Source organism: Ambystoma mexicanum, chromosome 11 (assembly GCF_040938575.1).
Source record: "Ambystoma mexicanum isolate Mex_15411 chromosome 11, UKY_AmexF1_1, whole genome shotgun sequence".
Taxonomy (NCBI): domain Eukaryota; kingdom Metazoa; phylum Chordata; class Amphibia; order Caudata; family Ambystomatidae; genus Ambystoma; species Ambystoma mexicanum.
The window spans coordinates 653,100,438-653,119,102 of NC_090934.1; the positions used below are offsets into that span (position 1 = coordinate 653,100,438).

Consider the following 18,665-nt stretch of genomic DNA (forward strand, 5'->3'; position numbering starts at 1 on the left):
CTTGTTTTTACCTTTTTTCTATTGTGATCAGAAGGGTGGGCACAAAAGAAAGTTATACCCCATCCTGAAATGCTTGGCGGTGGAAATTATGAAATGGTAGCTGCTGGCTGTGGTGGGGTAAATTGGGGATTCACCCTGGGAAAAGCTGATGGTGGTCATACTGCCACAGCTTGGCACTGCACCATGACACAACAGTGGCATTTCCTTAGGTATTATAGTGCTACTGCTAAGGTCACAGCATGATATGCCCTACACACTTCCTTAATTCATGTTTTGAAACTGTTTTCTCAGTATGTACTTAGGCACGTGTAGTATAGATCAGTGGCAATGCCTAGTCTTGGAAACAAGACAACACAGAGCAGCACAGGTTCGACTCCCGGGTCAGGCTTAGAAACCTCTTTGGTATTTGTATTTGTATTGTTTATTTGTATAGCGCGCAAAAAACGCTCTGGTATCTGGGCGCATTTAGTTCATTGTACATGGTTACATTGGCAAGTTACCAACAGCCGAAAAGAAAATAGGAGACATTGTCAGAAGGTACAAGCCTAGGCAGGTTACAGAGGTTGCCTAGGTAGGTAGGAACAAAAGCATAAAGAACATTGAGATATATACAGATGGCAGAATAATTACTTATATAGCATGGTGAATAAGCTGGACTCTTGAGCGAGGAGCCAGATTTTGACGCTAGCTCTGAAAAGGGTGAATGAAGGTTCTACCCTGAGATCTTTAGGTAACGAGTTCCAAAGTTTAGAGGCTAATACTGGGAAGCTATTGCCTCCAGATTTCTGGCGGTTGTACCTGGGGACTCTAAGGCAGTGAAGTTGGACAGATCTAGTTGGTCGGTCAGACTGATTTATGGCGAATTTGCAGCTCAGAAAATTGGGTACTGAGTTGGATAAACACTTGTGAGTGAGGGTCAAGGTTTTGAAGGAGATTCTATTTTTGATAGCCAGCCAGCCAGTGGATTTGGCATCTAGTTTCAGATTTATGGTGGGATCAAGGTATGTTGAAGACTGCTCTGATGGCATTATTCTGAAGTACCTGTAGCTTGTTTAGGTTTAGTTTGCTGGTTCCTAGATAGAGTGTGTTACAACAATCCAGTTTCGATAATATAAGTGCGCTGGCGAGGGTGGAGCAGCTTGATGTGGAGAGAAAGGGTCTACATGAGTTTATCAGTTTACAACTGTAGGCTGTGGCTGAGGCTGCAACATTCACTTGTTTTGTCAGGGTTAAGGAAGAGTGGAGATAGACGCCAAGTGGCTGGACCATTTTGGATACTGGGATGTTGATACCGTCTATAGTGAATGAGTTAAAGGAAGTCACCAGTTTGTTTAATTTGGCTTGTGAGCCTGTTGTAGTAGCTCGGTCTTCTCATCATTAAGGCAGAGGCCATGTGTGGCCATCCATGCCTGAATGATGAGGTAGATTTTATTTAATAGTTTAGTGTCAGTGGCATGATTACCAGAGATTGGGATAAGGACTTGGGTGGCATCTGCGTAGTTCGTGTAGGTGACACCCAAGAGGTCAAGATAATCAAACAATGGCTTAGTAAATATATTATAGAGCGTCTGTGAGACGCAGGACCCTTATGGCACCCCACATGTGACTGGAGCTGGGTCGGCCGAAGCATGGGCAGATAACGTATTAATGTTATAAATAACCAATTATTGTTTATTTATGTTATATAATTATAGTAGGGCATCCATTGAAATGAGAAACGTTTTAAAAGCTTGATAAAATGCTTACTCGTTGAAATGTTTACCAGCAATGTATTTGTAATGTAGCATTAGCCACTGAGATCTGGGGTGGGCTTAGGTGGTAACAGTCCATCAGCCTGAGCCTTTGTAGGCCAGAGCAAAGCAAGAGTCTCAGCAAGGGCTTAGGGCCATTACCACCAAAGCCCACCCCCGACCAATCTATTTAAGGCGATTAGCACCACGGGCCATCATGCTGGTGTTACTATTGCTTTTCTTTATGGGAAAGTGACTTCACGCGCTCGCACATGCCGACTTCCCAGAAAAAACTACAAAAATAAATGGCGCCCTAGTAAATAGAAAAGGACCATTGTCCCTCTTTTCTGTTTCTACAGCGACCAGTTAGTAGACGGGAGGGGGCACAGGTGAGGAAGCGTGATGGGTGGTGGCGGGAAAGAGTTGGAGAATATTTGGGAAGCAGTTGGAAAGCAGGGTGAAGGCAGAGACGGGGCTCGGGGCACTGGAAGCTGCATTAGAAAGCATTGCTTATGGGGCAGTTGCACATGAGGCAGGAATGGAAGACAGGCTTATACTGACAGTCCATCCCCTTTTCCTAGCCTCCTCATTGGCTGGTGCCACCCGCACCTGGGTGCTAATGTCATTTAGCAATGCTGCCCATTGCAACGTGTGCTTTGATGCAATTTAGCTCTTAAATTTTTGGCAGCATGTACAATTTTATTCTCCCTTTTCATTTAATGTACACGTTTTCAAGGTGTGCTGCAAAAGCAAATGAGTGCAACCACAGCTCTCTTGACAGGGTAGGACCTGAGCGGGTAAGGCCCACCCAAAATGTGTAAATTCCTACCAATCAGCACTGGGTGGGCATTTACAGATGTTAATGTCACTGCGAAGGGCCCAACTACATTATCTTCCAGCCCCATTTGTTAGACAATCCTGGATACGCCTCTGTTGAAACAGATACAAATGCAGCATAGAGCAGGCCAGTTAGTTCATGCAATTTACATAGTATTGTGAAAGCTGAGGGCTTGGCTCGGGGTGCTGTAAATATGTTTCTGCTTTCCACTATTCTGCAGATAATAGCCTCATTTCAGTGCGTGTGTGTTTTGTAATCTGTTCCCACAGGAAGGAACAATGCGTGCGGATTATTGACTGGAGTTCAAATACCATTTCCAAGGCTCTGACTCCTGATCACTGAGGCTGAACACTTATACCAACACTGGCGGTCACTACTTGAATGTTGAAAGGTTTAGTTTCAAAGCTTCGGAAGCGCACATACCAACTCACTCTCACTCTACCGGTATAAACCCGAAGCACTGCGGGGGTGGGGTCGGGAAGTGGGGGACGGGTAGGCAGTTTAGGGTTGCACAAATGTATCCAATCCAAGTATTGTTTTATTCATTGAACACACACAACGTACAGGTCCATCATGCTTACTTCGATCGTTCAAATATTGTTCACAAGTGACCTGAATGACACTCCAACTTCTACAACTATTTACAATCGACTCTTGTGTCCTGAAGAAAGTGGGATACCAGTAATATACCAAAGCACTATCATTGATAGTCTGGCATGTTCAGTTAACAACAGGATACACATAACTGAAATAATGTTTCATCCCTTTTCACATTTTTTCTGAGCTTAGTAGTGGGAGCATTAAAGTGCATTTTCTCATATTCCGGAGGTTCTTTCTTTCCGGATTTGTATCTAAGCACACTTATCAGTACACACCGGATTTGTATCTAAGCACACTCATCAGTACACACCGGATTTGTATCTAAGCACACTTATGGTACACACTCATGCTACCGGACGTCTGCACCTTATTAGAAGGAGGGCCAGTCCCTTCTCTTTCCCCTCGCCCTAGATAGGTGGCTCATCACCTCCATCTAGGGACAGTCCACCCCTAGGGGTCAGCTAGTAGCGGTTGCAGGGTCATCCAGGCTATTTGTAAACATTATTTGTACATACAATTAAGCAGGATGGAACTGTACCTTGTGTGTGTTCAATATTTGAGATTGTGTGCATGGTCCGGTTACGCCATTTAGGTCCTTTTGTGTTAATTGTTTTATTCATTGCATTGAGAAAACTGTGTTCACTGAAATGCCTCGAACAGGGGGCCGCCTGACACTAGCCAATAGTATCGGCATCCGGCGGCTTTGCTGCTGCACAGATGCTTTGTAAATCACCCTCACTATAGAAGGTGGGCTTTCTTTTTTGTTTGCACTTCAGAATATTTTGCTGACTTCTCCCGAAGCTTGCAATGGGCCAATACACAGTTGCAATTCCTCTGTACAGAGTAACTTGGCATGTGGGTATCAGCGGCGTTCACTATGGGCGGAGCCAGAACCCTCAGTTGAAGTACTTTGTATAATAGGAGCTATGAACCTTTACAGATTTCTTTTTTGCTGTATGGCTATTTGCAGAATGTTTTTTGACCGATTATTTTGCTTTTTTGTACCTGTAACAGCAGGGGAGACCCCCCTTACACCTCCCCTTGCTATATACCTTAAAACAAAATATTCATGAAATTGCCATTTGACCAAAGTGGGTAATATCTGAATAATATACCACGTGATGCTGCTGTACTGCAGGGAACACTTGGCATTGGTACGATGTCAACTATACACATTTGGCCCTGACCGTTGGCACCCGTGCTATCACTGAGGGGTATATTTCAAATCGTTGAATGTGTCCACAATCACTTTTCAACCAAAAAGAAAAAAAAAAGGTGTTTCCAATTTAATAGATTTTTCCGATCGAACGAAAAAGACATTATGATTTCATAGTTGGAATTGGGCATGTTGAATTGGATGCACCTTGATGTTTTGTAAAGAATCCTCTAGCATCATGGGCAACCAATATCCACCTACAACGCTAAATATCTCAGGTGAAAAGGATGCCAGACTACTGGAGACCTTCGCTTGGCATGAGGCAGAACACTGTAATATTCATGGAACACTCAGAGCACATTTTAGAGTTTCAGGCAGACAAAAGTCAAGTGATCCAAAAACAAGTTTCATGTATTTTTGAAAATATATTTTGAAACATTAAAAATGTCTATATTTAAACATATATTATATGGTAATTAGTGCACTTAAATAGGAGCAATTTTATTTACAAATAGGTTTCAGATGCCAATTTCAATGTGCCAATAACATCATTATATAAATATACTTGAAATACAATAAATAATTATGTTACTCTATATATATATATAATGTATATATATATATCATACTGAGAACGAGGCCACATACAGTAACTTACATTTTCAAAGAGTCTCACTTTCAGCAAAGCAGTAGGTCTATCGACATGCGCGATTTACCTTTTCCACATACAGTCCACAGCGAGACTTAACACAAGTGACATGCAGACAACGTTATTCTTTTGTGTATCGGAGGAGATCAAACTTCCAAGCCTGTGATTAGGGCTTTACATTGGCCTTTCTTCGTCTGTGCCGGGGCCCTGCAGGTTTTTAAATTCGACTATGAGACTGGACTATGCTGCGGCCCATGACCACAGGCAAATACCTACACTCCTCTGGCGACCTGCCTTTTCTGTTATGGTTTAGCCTTCAGTGCCCAGAGAAATTGAAACCGAAATGAACCCCTGTCCATGGATTAACACCTCCTCAATGACTACAGGCTGTAATGTTAGAGTCTCAAGTGGGCTCCTTTTTGTATGTCATTACCCCCAGGTATTAAATGTTAAGCCCAGCCATGGCATGTGCCTTAGGATGTCAGACAATAAGGGGGAATTCAACGTTGATTTGGGACACCAGCAAGGGCCAGTCTCCCAGCTCGATGTTAAATGCTGTGAGGGCCTGGAGCATAGGCCTTCTTCATTCTGGCTTAATGGAAGTTTTTTCATTTCTATTTTTTCCTGAACGCAAAATTGGAGAATATAGGTTTTCAGTTTCTGGTGCTGGACTGAAACAGCAAGTGTGGGACCAGAGGTATTCCGCTTTTTCTAGCTGTGCCCTTCATGTTCTGGAGCATGGTTGTCCAACTCCACACCTTGAGGGCCGGAATCCTGGCAAGTTTTCACGATATCCCTCATTAATATTCATGAGAAAATATGTGCATACATTTAGAACCATTGTATGCAAATGTATCTCATGAATATTAATGAGGGGTATCCTGAAAATCCGACATGGTTCTGGCCTTCGAGGCCTGAAGTTGGACAAACCTGAGAGTGCTGCATGTTACACTCCAAGTGCTGAAGCTGAACCATTGACCTCTTAAGCTATCTTACTGAGAAATTATGACATGCAGGAAATAGGCATATCACTGCAATAGGCACTTCAAAATGTGGTATCTTAAAGGGATTTGAACATGCATTTAGCTTCTTAAATCTTATTTTGTTTCTATTATTTAAACCCTTTTGTTTTAGTACATTTGTTTGCCCGACTAATTCCATTCCATTTGTGCCAGGTTTATAGTGTAACAGACAGGAAGCTCGACTGCATATTTAAGCCCCCTCCTTTATTTACATAGGCCACACCTCTTATAAGGGTTCCTTAGTTACTTTTGTTTCTTTTACCCGGCTAGACACTTCTTAGGCCCCGCCCCAAATATTGTTTCGGTACTGTTAGGGCCCCCTCCCACCATTTCTCCTCTTACCCTGAAGTGCTAAGTGCGAGTATGCCCGTCCTTTTTGCATAGGAATGCATATTAGTCCAGCAGTTACTGTGATCATAAGTGCCTGTGGAGAGGTGTGGTAATGCAACCCACACGGCTATCACTGTGGTCGTTTGGCTCCTTTGGTTCAGTGAAATACTTGCACAGGTGGCGCTCAAAAGGTATCAGCCATTTCTAGCCTCTGAAAAAGATCTAGCTGCCCCAACATCTATTGGAAAAATGTTTTGTTTAGATTTCAAGTGTTGCATGTTGTTGTAGGCGAGCATTCATGCATTTCCAAGCCTGCACCAACAGCTGCTGTTACCTGGAGACCTTAGGAATATCAGTGGCTTTCTTGACCTCCAGAGTAAAAGCACAGCCGCTTGTATGCAGCCTGTTTTTGCTTGGAGACATCTTTTGGTTTCCTTAAATGTGGATTTCATTACTAGTGTCTGGCTTTGCGCTACGCTCTTCCCCTCGTCGCAAAGCATGTCTCTTTAAGGAATCTGTGCTTTGCTTTCTTGTTCTCTTGTGAAGTTCAAGCTGTGAAACTGCTTTCCTGCATGTGGTTGCCAGTTCTGTGCCAGTTCCATTTTTATAGTCCTCGAGATGGTGTGCAGAGTACGCTGTGCCTTTCATGATCAAAATAGATTTTGCAAAGCGTTTTAAAACAGTACATTACTTGACTCTTTTTTTATTTTAAATAGTGTATCGAAATTATAGGCTTTTGAATACTTCGAAAATAGGTATTTATGTTGCTAAAAGTGAACGCTTGACTTATGCAAGTTTTACTTGTAGCTTGATTGTGCAGCATGAGTTTTAGTGTGATAGTTCTGCTTTCTTTTTTTTAATGGCATCGTTTGGTCTGAATCCCACTGGATTTATATAGTTTGTGCGAATGCACCCCGTTTCAGATGGAGTCCCTCTTTACAGACTTTCACAGCCAGTTTGGAAGTCCTGAGAACTTGGCATTCTTTACAAAACAAAGTCTAAGAATTTCAGAGACCCGTAGATCCTAGTCATTTTTTTAATTGTCATAAATGGAGCGTAGTTTGTACCAAATACTATTATATGTCGCTGGGGAAAACGTATGTATGAGGATTTGGATTATAAACTATATACTCTCGATTCAATTTAGGCCGGAACTTCTAGGGCTCCGAGGAAGTTTACCCATTCAACTGATGCGACCACTAACTGTGTTGTCATTGGTTAGATGGTGGGCCAACCTCAGGGCCTCTAAATTTCTTTTGGAAGGTGAAAAGAGAACATCTTCTCTGATTGCAGACACGCTAGAGTTGACATAGGCGGACCATTTATAGCATCCATAGGATATTCTAATAAAACCTAGGGATGACAATGAATTACATGTTTAGTTCTGACTTTGGAGTTGCATTCAGCTTGGAAGCCATGTTGAGACTGGCTGGTTGGCTGAGGATACTCTACAGCTTTTATTGGAAGATAATCCACCTCTACGTGTCTTCTCTACGCTCAGAAAAGGATCACCAAATTCTATTTTTTGGAGCCAATTTCCAACCAATCCCGGCATGCTAACTTAGGTATTGAATTTCCCTTAATTACATTTCAAAAAAAGACCTCAACTTGCATCCGAGGTTGACTGACCTCCTGTGAATCAGTGGTTACAATTTCATTGACGGCCCAATCCTATTGGTGCTTATGAACGTCACTCCATACAATCACCCGCCCAGTGTTATGTGCTTTGCAGTGCACTACTGCTGTCTTCTTACTGTGTTTTCTTGATTCTTGACAAGGAATGTGGCTGATTTGCATCACTGGTGACATATATTCAAAGGTTCCCATATCATTTATTTCTCAAAAGACAAAGGCAACACAAGTTAAAAACAAATGTAAGTACTTCACAAGAATGAACTTGGAAAGCATGATGCATACCCAGTAACATGTGAGAAATGTTGCTTGCAAGCCAGTACGCTGCAGGCCGGAACATTTAACATCAGCATTCTTTTTTCAGTTGCCTTACTTTTTTTATTGTTTTTTTTCTCAGTAGTCTGATTTGATATTGCAAACACCTTCACAACATACAAAATGATGACATTCTTTTTCCAGAACAAATCTCAATGGTCGCGTTAACCTTTCGGGAATAAAAAAATAAACAGTAAAGCTATGACAACAGCACCGTGACATGGTTTTAATTCCAACGCTATTAGAAGTTAAGCGCATTAAACGGATAACACTAACAGGAATAGAGATACTTACTGTCTGAGATGTAAACGGAATGTTTTGGTTCAAATTGTGCCTGAAAGAGGACGATTCATCAATTCACAATTGAAGCAGCATGCAATTTAGTTGTTTAACTTTTTACGCTTTCAATTCTTGGCAACGGCAACAAACCACAATGTTATCGAGGCATGTAATGCAGACTTAATTTTAAGTTGTGCGCAAATGACTTTTTTTCCCTTAAGGTCATGGATATGTTCAATAAATAGATTGCGGAACCGCTGTACTGTATAAACTTAATTTATACATGCAGTCCATAAAATAATTTTTTCTTACTGAATAATTTACCCTGTTATGTATATGTACAAATAGATATTTTCTTTCTCAATATAATCTATACATCATAAATTCACTATCTTCCCCTTTTAATGGTCAATGTACATACACAGGAAGTGTCTATTCTTATGAACCGCCAACCAACTTTCTTTTTGTTATCCATGGTGAGCGCGCGCACGTACGATTGAGTAGTTCGGCACTGGGAGTTCCAGTACCTCTTGTCAATGCCCCTGCAGCCCTCCTTCATGTAACCCATGGGGTTGCATTTGGTCTCGTAGAAGTATTGCTTCAGTTGGCCTTTGGGAACTGGGACTTTTTCTAGAACAGTTACTGTCTGCCCCGACATGTCCACGGCAGTCTTTTTGTCGGACGCCGTCACCCACTCGCTAATACTGTCACACACGCTCAGCTCCCCGCGGCGAGCAGGATCAGAGTGACGCCGGACCCTCATTGACATGTTTGCTGCATCCAAGTAGTTCTTGTACTCCTCAAGCAGGAAGAGAAGAGGGGGCTCCAAAGGCACTTGAGTGCTGAGCATTACTCTGGATGTAAACAAGTCTGCGTCCTTGTTCTCTTCACTGGGCCTCATGTTCTGCTCGTCTTCCAGCATCTCCTCAATGACTTGCTCAAAAGTGTCTGCTAAAGATGGCAACCCCCCTCTGGAGCTGCTTTTCGGCCCTCCAATGCTCTCCAGAGTCCCGTGGGTCCTCAGACCCGGGTACGCCAAGCTGCCTTGTCCTCTGATGCTGGCTTCTTTCATGGGGGCAGCTTTCAGGCAACTGAAGTATGAAATAACCATAGTAAGGAAAAGGATGGTCATCACTCTTCTCACCTGGTGGAACTGTCAGAAGAAAGCAAAGGGGAATAGTTAGTTATACTCGAACTTTCCAACACTTATTCTAAATGAGACTTTTGAAAGCAAACATTGGGCAGAATTCAGAAAAATGTTACAAGTACATAAACATTATCATAGAAAGTAGATCATCCTACCATTATAGTTGTATCAGAACAGCTCTTGGTAGTACTCATTGTGTGGCTAATAGTTATACATAGTTGCGTAAACTTGTGGCCCCCATTTTATGGACCTTTCAAATATCCAATATATAATATTAAGACTTGTCTATGCAGATTTGATCAAATGTGTAGTGTGCCCCTTCTAAGCTGATCTTTTTTAACATAAACTGTGGACTGTTGTAGGGTGCAGGCTATCGTGTGAAATTCACTATTTTGATTGACGCACACACACAAACACACACACACACACATTTCTCTAACATTGAAATATTCTCAGTTGCACAATTGACGTTTGTGCCCAAATTAATGCTGGTAATTTCTGCATACTGCTGGGTGCCATGATTACATCAGTGTGTGTGTGAATGTGGTCAACAACGGATTGTTGAGTTGCCCACAGCGTATAAAACAAGCATTGGCAAGACACAAGTGTTGGCTTTTGTCTAGGCAGGGTTTAGGCATTTACCACACACTGCTAGCATATGCCAGGTACTTGCACCATGTTGCAGCAGCGACCCTTAATTGCCCATTATTACCATTATGGCAGGGCCTGCCAAATGCCTATGTAATACATACACACTTGGTAAAGACAATTTTAATAAATCAGTAGTTCAGTTAAGGTCCCAATTAAGTCATTAGCTCTCAGAAGACTGCTTTAAAATAACACAGGCAGGCACTTATAGCACCACATTTGATGTTACTGCTTGCTAAAGCTAGCTCAAAGAGATCCGGGGAGGATGTTTTTAGCGGGAGCGGCAGGATGTCGGTGGAAATGCCCATAGGAATTTAACATGGACGAGGGTATTCAAGGGGTGGATGAGTACCAAATAACACCCAGAAATGGTGTGTCCATCCTAAGATCCCATCTCCCTTTTAGCTGTACTTCAATGCAAAAATGTTGGCCTATAGGTGAAGTTTTAGTGCCACCTAAAAGTCCAAGCTAACTATTTAATTCAGGATTTTCTCCTGGGGTGGCATATACAACCACTGTTATATTCCTAATGGGGATACATTTTTCAATGTTATACCAAATTGCTCTAGGCTATTCTGCTTCTGAAGCATCCTGGAAGTAAGGAAAATCATGCAGAGTTCAGAAAGGCTCGCTTATGTCTTTGGAAAGTGTATGTCTCTGCTAGTTAATGCACCTTGACACTTATCCTTATATTGGAGAAAGAGCTTCTAGCGGAAGCAGCCATCCTCGTGAGTTAAACATTTCACTCAGTCTTATCCCACCTGGGTATATGTTTGATAATTGCCCATTTACAATACCTCAATTATTATACAATCAGCCAGTAGTGATGCCAGAACTAGAGAACTAGAGAATTGCATCGAGGATTGTTTGTATGAACATAATAATAAATGTTTGTATTCATGTAGCCTATTGCTTAACACAATTCCGCAGTGCTAGAGTATGATCAATTACAAAGCTGAGAAAGAAAATATCTCATAATGAGAAATCTGCATATGAAAAGAAATGGACGTGAAATGCAACGCCAGTTGGAATCAGCATCAACATCCAATAGGGGTCTCCAAATCAATTTCTGGTGACCAGTCCTACCGGCATATTGCAGATGCAGATTTTCAGATCCGGGACAAACTCCTGCCGAAATGCTTTCACCCTAAGTTCACTGTAAGGATTCGTTGGACCTGTCGGATGCAGCAAAACAGGCCCCCAAGTCAGTAAGCAACAGGAAAAGATGAATAAGCCTTATTTGAAGGCGTAGGCCTGCCAGATCCTGCCAAAATTGAGCGGGTCCCCTCTGCCTGCTCTGCAGCTCTCATCCCAGCATATTGCTTGGGGGGACTGACCTCACTGTAATTACACATTATTCCAAGTATGCAGTGAAAAGCAATTCCTGGGATATTATGCAGATTGGTTTTATGTTCCATGCGTGGAGCATTTGTGGAGTCTCTACCTTGCTATGTCGGGGAGCCTAACATGTCTGCACCACATTTCAGAATGTATCACATCACAGTCGTCGGTCTAGTGCTTGCCGGGAACATTCGCCTCCAATTCATCAGCATCTGAATCCCATCCAGTGGTGCCCACTGGGCCTCAACTGTGCAAACATGAAATAATCACCTACCTAGCAGAGTAACCTAACTCTGCCTTTTATGCTAAATGGCCTGTGTTTAATATGTAGGACGTAAATTGGATTAGGGAGGTATGTGGCAGTAGCTGCTAACTCACTTAGGAGGCTGTACATGCTGGCTCATTGAACAAGCAATAAACCAGCTGATAGAAATGTAGGGGAGAGACTAGGCATTTTACAGACGCGTAGAGCAAAACGAATACCTTTGCGTTTCGCTCACTGTGGAAAATGGCTGCCGCTGGAAGGCTGCCTCTAATTGAGGTTAGCGTCAACAAAGTTAAGGTTTCATGTTTTTATTTAAATGCCAGCAAATATGCTAAGATACAGTGGAAAGGATCAATTGCTATGGAAACGGTGTCTGTCATTTCGGCGCGCCCCTCCACTGAGAAAGGAAAGTGTGTGTCTAGCTAGAAACTTCTTTCAGCACTTTTTAAAGTTAAGTATAAGCTCCAGTCCTAACTCACAAAGATAATCCTTTCCTCGCCATTTATACTACTGATCATACGTCCACTTACCAAACAGAGGTGATCGTTAATCTCCTCCGTATAGAAGAAAAATTATGGCTAGGCTGCCAGACCGACCAGCACAGACAAACAGGGTATGATAATTAATATTTCTGCAGGACACGTTCACCAAAAGCAATCTTGGCGCTTGAAGAGAGAAAACTGTTTCATTTTAGAAAATGTTTATAACAGCCAAGTCTTCAAATGTAGACTAAAGGACTGTTTCAGAGGTAGGGGCGCCAGATAGGAAAATATTCAACCCCAGAGCGACTTTCCAAAACCTATGGACCTTCCGTGAACAATTTACAGAAGATCAAAGAGCTCTGTGTCCTGATGTCTGTTTAGACGAGACAGAGATATAGTGTGCCATCCTCATAAAACGCCCGATGGGCGGTACACAGAGTCTTTCAATGTAATCTTGGCTTATTTGGCAGAAGGTGTAAGTGTCTGATGGCAAGAGTTAATGTGCTCTAATGGAGGCTCCAGTAAACATTTGGGGAGACACATTTTGAAGGTGTTGTAATCTGTTGAGGAGATACCGAGGTAGACCCGGATAGCGCAAGGCACAAGAGAATCGAAGCAACCACACACAGACTGTAGCCTTTGTGGTTGTTCCAAATATTGACATACATTCTTTAACATTCTTACATGGTAAATCAAAAAAACAGCCTTCACTGTATGATTACAATGGGGCTGCAAAGAAAAATCGTGGTCAACAAGGGCACCATACTTTTTCAAAGAGCGTTAGGGCAAGGGGCAAGGGGCAGAGAGTTGAGTGACTATGTCGTCATATTTTTCGAACGTCTTACTCGTCCTGGGTAGCTTGTGCATGCAGAATTTAACGCTCTGCCAGGACCAATTACTTTATCCACAACGTTTTTCCATGCATTTCTTTGCGCATTCTGGTGGCAAAAGACGTACAACCCTGCGCCAGTAAACAGGAACGCACACTCGTCACTAGGGCAGGTAGTCATAGCACCCTTTCCTCCCCATCTGACCTTCTACTCCCTGGACAAATGCGATTGATCAGTAAGGTAAGAGATTCAGGTATAAGCCTGTAAATGAGATGTTCGGATCCTGGTCGGAATGTCCCAGACTGCCATTCTGGAGATGAATACGATCGGAAACGCAGAGTGGTTAAGAAAAACATGCTATTTGCAGTACTACATAACTGTTTCAGCACACACGCTATCAAACATAACCAGTTATAAGGCTACCCGCTGAATCTTTGTCTTAACACTAGTTATTTGCTTCACTCCCTATCTGATTGTAGTGACATTATTATTGTAACGCCACTGTGTGTGTGTGCGTATGAGTCAATGGTCTCCTCCATTGGGAACACCTGATCCATGTTGCCCTAAACACCGAGTACTCGGGGATTCGGGTTGAGTGCCTTCAGTCCGAGACTGTTCTAGCTGTTATTTTCTGAACTCGTAAGGCTGGATAAATTGGCTATGGCCTTCACTGAAGGCAGTTCTACCAAATCCCTGCTGGCACAAGGAATTACTAACTCTGTTTCCGAGGGAGAATGAGTGACAGAAAGAGCGTGAGAAGACAGGGCAAGGCGGCATGCCACCACCATAGTCTTACGGTTCAGAAGGACTGCTTGAAATAATGAAAATAGAGTCTTGAGATGTTTATAGGTTTGTGTGGAGTCTTATGAGGTTTACAGGTTTGTGTGGAGTCACAAACATTACTTGTTGAAAGACCTGTGTATAAACTCAGTATTGAAATATCATTGTGTGCGCCAGGCCAGTATTTAAGTGCATTTGTGGGAATGTGTGTTAGAATATACAGGTGTTCAAAAGGAGGCTAGAACTGGTGTCTGGAATCCCCTGTAGAAGTCTCAGTTCTAGTCTTCACATCTGTGCAGCAGGTCAGGACTGGAGTCCCATGTGGAAATTATGGAAGTCTCCCAGCATTTGACAGGTGTGTGCGTTTCTTTATGAGTACACACATGTGTCTGTGGGGAAAGTGAATGGCAAGGGTTTCTGAAAGGTCTTGGAGGAGGCTCGGCAAAAATAGCTTTGGTTCTCCAGTTCTTTTGGACGACAATTCCCTTCAAGCCTAGCCAGCACAGTCAGTTATTATTATTTTAATTTTAATTTGTATTTATTATTTATTTAATTTTAATTTATTATAATTTCTATTATTATTATTTTATTATTAATGGTGAGAGACCATGGGAAGCATAGTCCAAAACATGTAGAAGGTCAAAGGTTGCAATATCAATATTAATAAGAAAAGTAAATAGGCTGTATTGCGAAATGTTCACTCCCAGACAGAAACAGGTGAGTATACTGGGCAATGATGATTTCTGCCAGTGGGCAGGAGGGAGGGCAGCCCACTCACATCAATTGTTTTTAAACTGATAAATCAATCAATTGCTTTGATGTAATTAAGATGTGCATCCCAGCCAACTAGCAGGCAGTGGATATTGAGGCCTTCCACAGAAAGACCTGCAGCTGCAGCTTCTGTTTTCAACTTCATTGCTGGCGTGCTGCCAGGCGACCTTAGTTGCTAGGAGATACAGTAGAAGTTATGGCTCATCATGCTGGCTCTCCATGACCCCTGACTGTTGACTACCCTTTGACCCACCGAGATGACCCTGAACTGCCTCTATAAGCCCCCACTCACTCGTGCCAGGTAACACAACCATTTCTCTGCTTCCTTTCAGACCCGTTCAGGCATTGCTCCTCCTGGAGTGCCCCGTGTGTGAGATCCACGGCCGTGGAGATCTTGAGCACACTGTCGCTTGCCTGATTTCATGTGTAAGGTGTGGGGAGTCCCCAGCTACTGGAGGGAGGAGGATGAACAAGGAATAGCCCAGCAACTCATGAACTTGATGTGCAGCCCTCGCTCCGGTCAGTGGTGGCACGATCAGCACAGTCACAATTGCATGAAGTAAAAGCATTCCCAATGGTGAAGCTGTGCTGGAATAGCAATGGCTGTCTGCAAGGCGAAGGGGTGCTGAAGTCTAAGGACTATGTTCAATCAGGAACCTAGGGTGCCATGTGTCTGGTCAGCAAATTCAGAAGTGCACTGCACGCTGCCATGCACTCTCATCCTATGCAAAGCAACCGCCATGGGAGGAAAGGCCTTTAAAGATAATATGGCTGCAATGGGAAACCTAAGGATGCAGTTATAGTTCCTCTTCCGGGAGTACCAGATTTTAGTTTCGCCAGGTTTGAGAGGACGAGGACAATCAGTGGATATAAACATAGCGGGATCTGGAATTAAAAGTGCAATGTGTGTGATCACACCGGTATTTAGCCACTGATAACGACATACTGGTGAGTGCAATGAATGGTTTCCGCCACCCAGTGAATTCATGTGTTCAGTGCTCTTGTCTTCTATTGCAAATCTACTTTTCTCTCTTACTATCCGAGGAGATGAGTTACACTCTGTATTCCGGATGAATCAATCTCTCGGTAACAGTAGCGTGGAGAACACCTGAAGCATTGTAGCATTTCGGAGACAAAAACGAAGTACTGAAGATCTATTCAATGTTTGCCTTGTGCTGCCCCAGCTCTTCCTCCACCAGCATCCAGTTTAATGTATCTACTCATTCCCATGACAATCTAAAGCGCCCAGCAACGGCTTTGCTGCAGTTACTGCTGTGCCCTTATGCAGTGCTCCTTGCCAAAGCACTTCTCATTTTCAGTGAATGGATGCACATGCAAATCCCAGCCTGTCCTATAAGCACTCCTGATGTGCATTGAGAAAGCAGACTCTAGTGGCATAGGGACTTGTGCAACTTCAAAGTGATATTTTAGTCCCGGTTTGCAGTGATTATTTTTCCAACCATGATATTTACAGCATATGTTTAATAATTAACCTTTCCATGGTAAATATCTCCATATGCCGTGCACAACTAAATTAGAGTAATCATTATATCATATCTACCCACGCTTAAGTATGCTATGGCATATATTTAATGTTTCATGTACAGATTGGGCTATACTCCATCATTATTTACACTTTTTTTAACAATATTAACCAGATGCTCGAATGAACGGTTAGCTGTTTACGACCAATGTTTTTTTGCGTATTTTTCCAAACAGAAATACACGTATTTTTGTTTTTGACTGCACATCGCAATCAAAGTTTCACTTGTTCCTGCACACACGCGTGTGCGCGCGCGCGCACACACACACACACACACACACACACACACACACACACACACACACACACACACACACACACACACACACACACACACACACACACACACACACACACACACACACACACACACACACACACACACACACACACACACACACACATACAAAGATTACTCAAATGGAGACATAGTGACTTAGGTCTCTCTCTCCGTCTCTCTCACTGTGATAAATCAACTTCCGGGGGACCAGTGGTCCAGGTAGATGCTCATCTGTGCACTTCTCCTAACGTCTTCACTGGGCCTGTGTCGTCTTTAAGGCAGACGACCCAAATCTGAGAAGTGTGTTGCAAGCAGCTGCCTTGTGCTTGGTCTCGGTTTCAGAGACTCTCTAAGAAGCTTGCACTAGAGCCCAGCAGGGCACGCTGTGTGCTGGCTGGATACCGGTTCTGGAGCTGCTGGAGGGTCCTCTGGATTCTGAATCTCCCTCTGTTCCCTGGGAGATGTTTAGGGGAGGGATCTTGCTTCCCGCTTGGAGGTCCTGGCCTTCCTTTACCTGCGGAAGATATAAGGCAGACTGTACCTTCAACCAGGGTCCAATGATGAGCTCTTCCTTCTGCTTCTGGTGAAGCCTTCAGATGATCTGAGAAAGAGGGGTGCAGCCCTCTATTAAAGCCAAATGGCCCACAAATTGGTGTAGGCAAAGCCCACCTTGATGAACCAATCCTGGGTCCCTACCAGTAATATCCTGTATTCATGAGGTCATAACTAGAGTGATTTGTAACAGAAAAGGTAAAGGGTGGAAAACGTAATACTAAGTCCCACCCATCATCCTGTCTTTTGTGGAGCAAAGGGTCCTTCTGGTTAACGGAGCTCTCTGTGGTTCTTGATTAAAACTGCAGGTCTCCCTTGAAGCTGCTGCGACACCAGACTTTCTGGCTCTGTCAAAACACATACTCATTCCTTCTGAATGTAGTCCCACTGTGTGGATGACTACTGTAAACATGCAGTCCCAGACATAACATTTCACTGTCAATCGATACTCTGGGTGGGTAGGAACTGGCATCAGGTTGATACAGTTGCATATGAAATGCTGTTGGGATTTCCTGTCTCCATTGTTAGCCTTTGTAGCCAGGCCTCATGTGGGCTTGCTTGAATTACTTTCTGATTAGTATGTGAAGTGCTGCCATCAGCTACATGGCCCAATTAAAGGACATGGTGGAGCCATGGAGACTTTATTCGTTTATTAGGTTGGCCATGGCAGGGGAAAGGGTTGTCCCTCCCCTTCTGGAGATGCATTGTGTACTCCTCCTTTCACATCCTAACTAAATATAACAGGGGGGACTGCGTCTGTAGGCTGTGTCTACCCAGAGTACACAAGTCAATGCGTATGTCTTGTGATGAGCATAGGAAAAAGTGTGCAGATTAGCCCCACACATTTTCTGGAAGTTGATCTACCATCATTCAATTTTATTTAAGAAACGTAAAAAGCCCAGGTGAGTGCACACCCACCATGTGCGAGTGCACACCTACCACACGGACAGTCAAATTCTTCACACACACTCACACACACACATACCACTCATACACAGAAATTTAGACCTAGTGAGCTGGAGGCTCTCTCTCTGACACACACACACACACACACACACAAATACAGGCTCAGGCGTGCTTTTCTAAATAATTCCCTTTCCAGTACGGAGCGTGGCGAGGGAAGCAAGTGGGGAGGAAAGTGGTCTCTTGTGGTCTGTTGGAGTCGGGGGGAGAAGGACGATGACCTCTCACCAAACCGGAAGACGCGTGGAATCGTGAAACTGTGAAAAATTGCAAACCGCAACCAGAACCCTCTGATATACAAGTTGGCTACTTCAACAGACCTCATATATATCTGGTGATATAATCTCCTCTGGGAGGCAGCCGCCCACTCGATTGTCACCATACAGGATTTAGCCACTTTCCAACGAGCAACAATGGGCTCACCTTTCTCGTTGAGCGCAGCATAGGATCACGCTCAAGGGTCTTGCTATTACTGCCCTGATGAAGGCGGAGCTGGTACCGCCGAAACGCAA

The 18,665-nt window shown here is 43.3% G+C and overlaps 1 protein-coding gene across 3 annotated transcripts in view; it reads right to left on the reverse strand.

Annotated features, from left to right (window-relative positions):
• Window positions 1-8,137: 8,137 nt before the first annotated feature.
• The window catches only part of BDNF (brain derived neurotrophic factor), a 405,855-nt gene continuing 395,327 nt past the window's right edge, over window positions 8,138-18,665 (reverse strand). For all 3 annotated transcript variants that reach the window (XM_069623514.1, XM_069623515.1, XM_069623516.1), the window contains exon 2: window positions 8,138-9,704. In XM_069623514.1, the coding sequence (XP_069479615.1) occupies window positions 8,940-9,704 (765 nt within the window). In that variant the 3' untranslated portion in view covers window positions 8,138-8,939. The remainder of the gene's footprint in view (window positions 9,705-18,665) is intronic.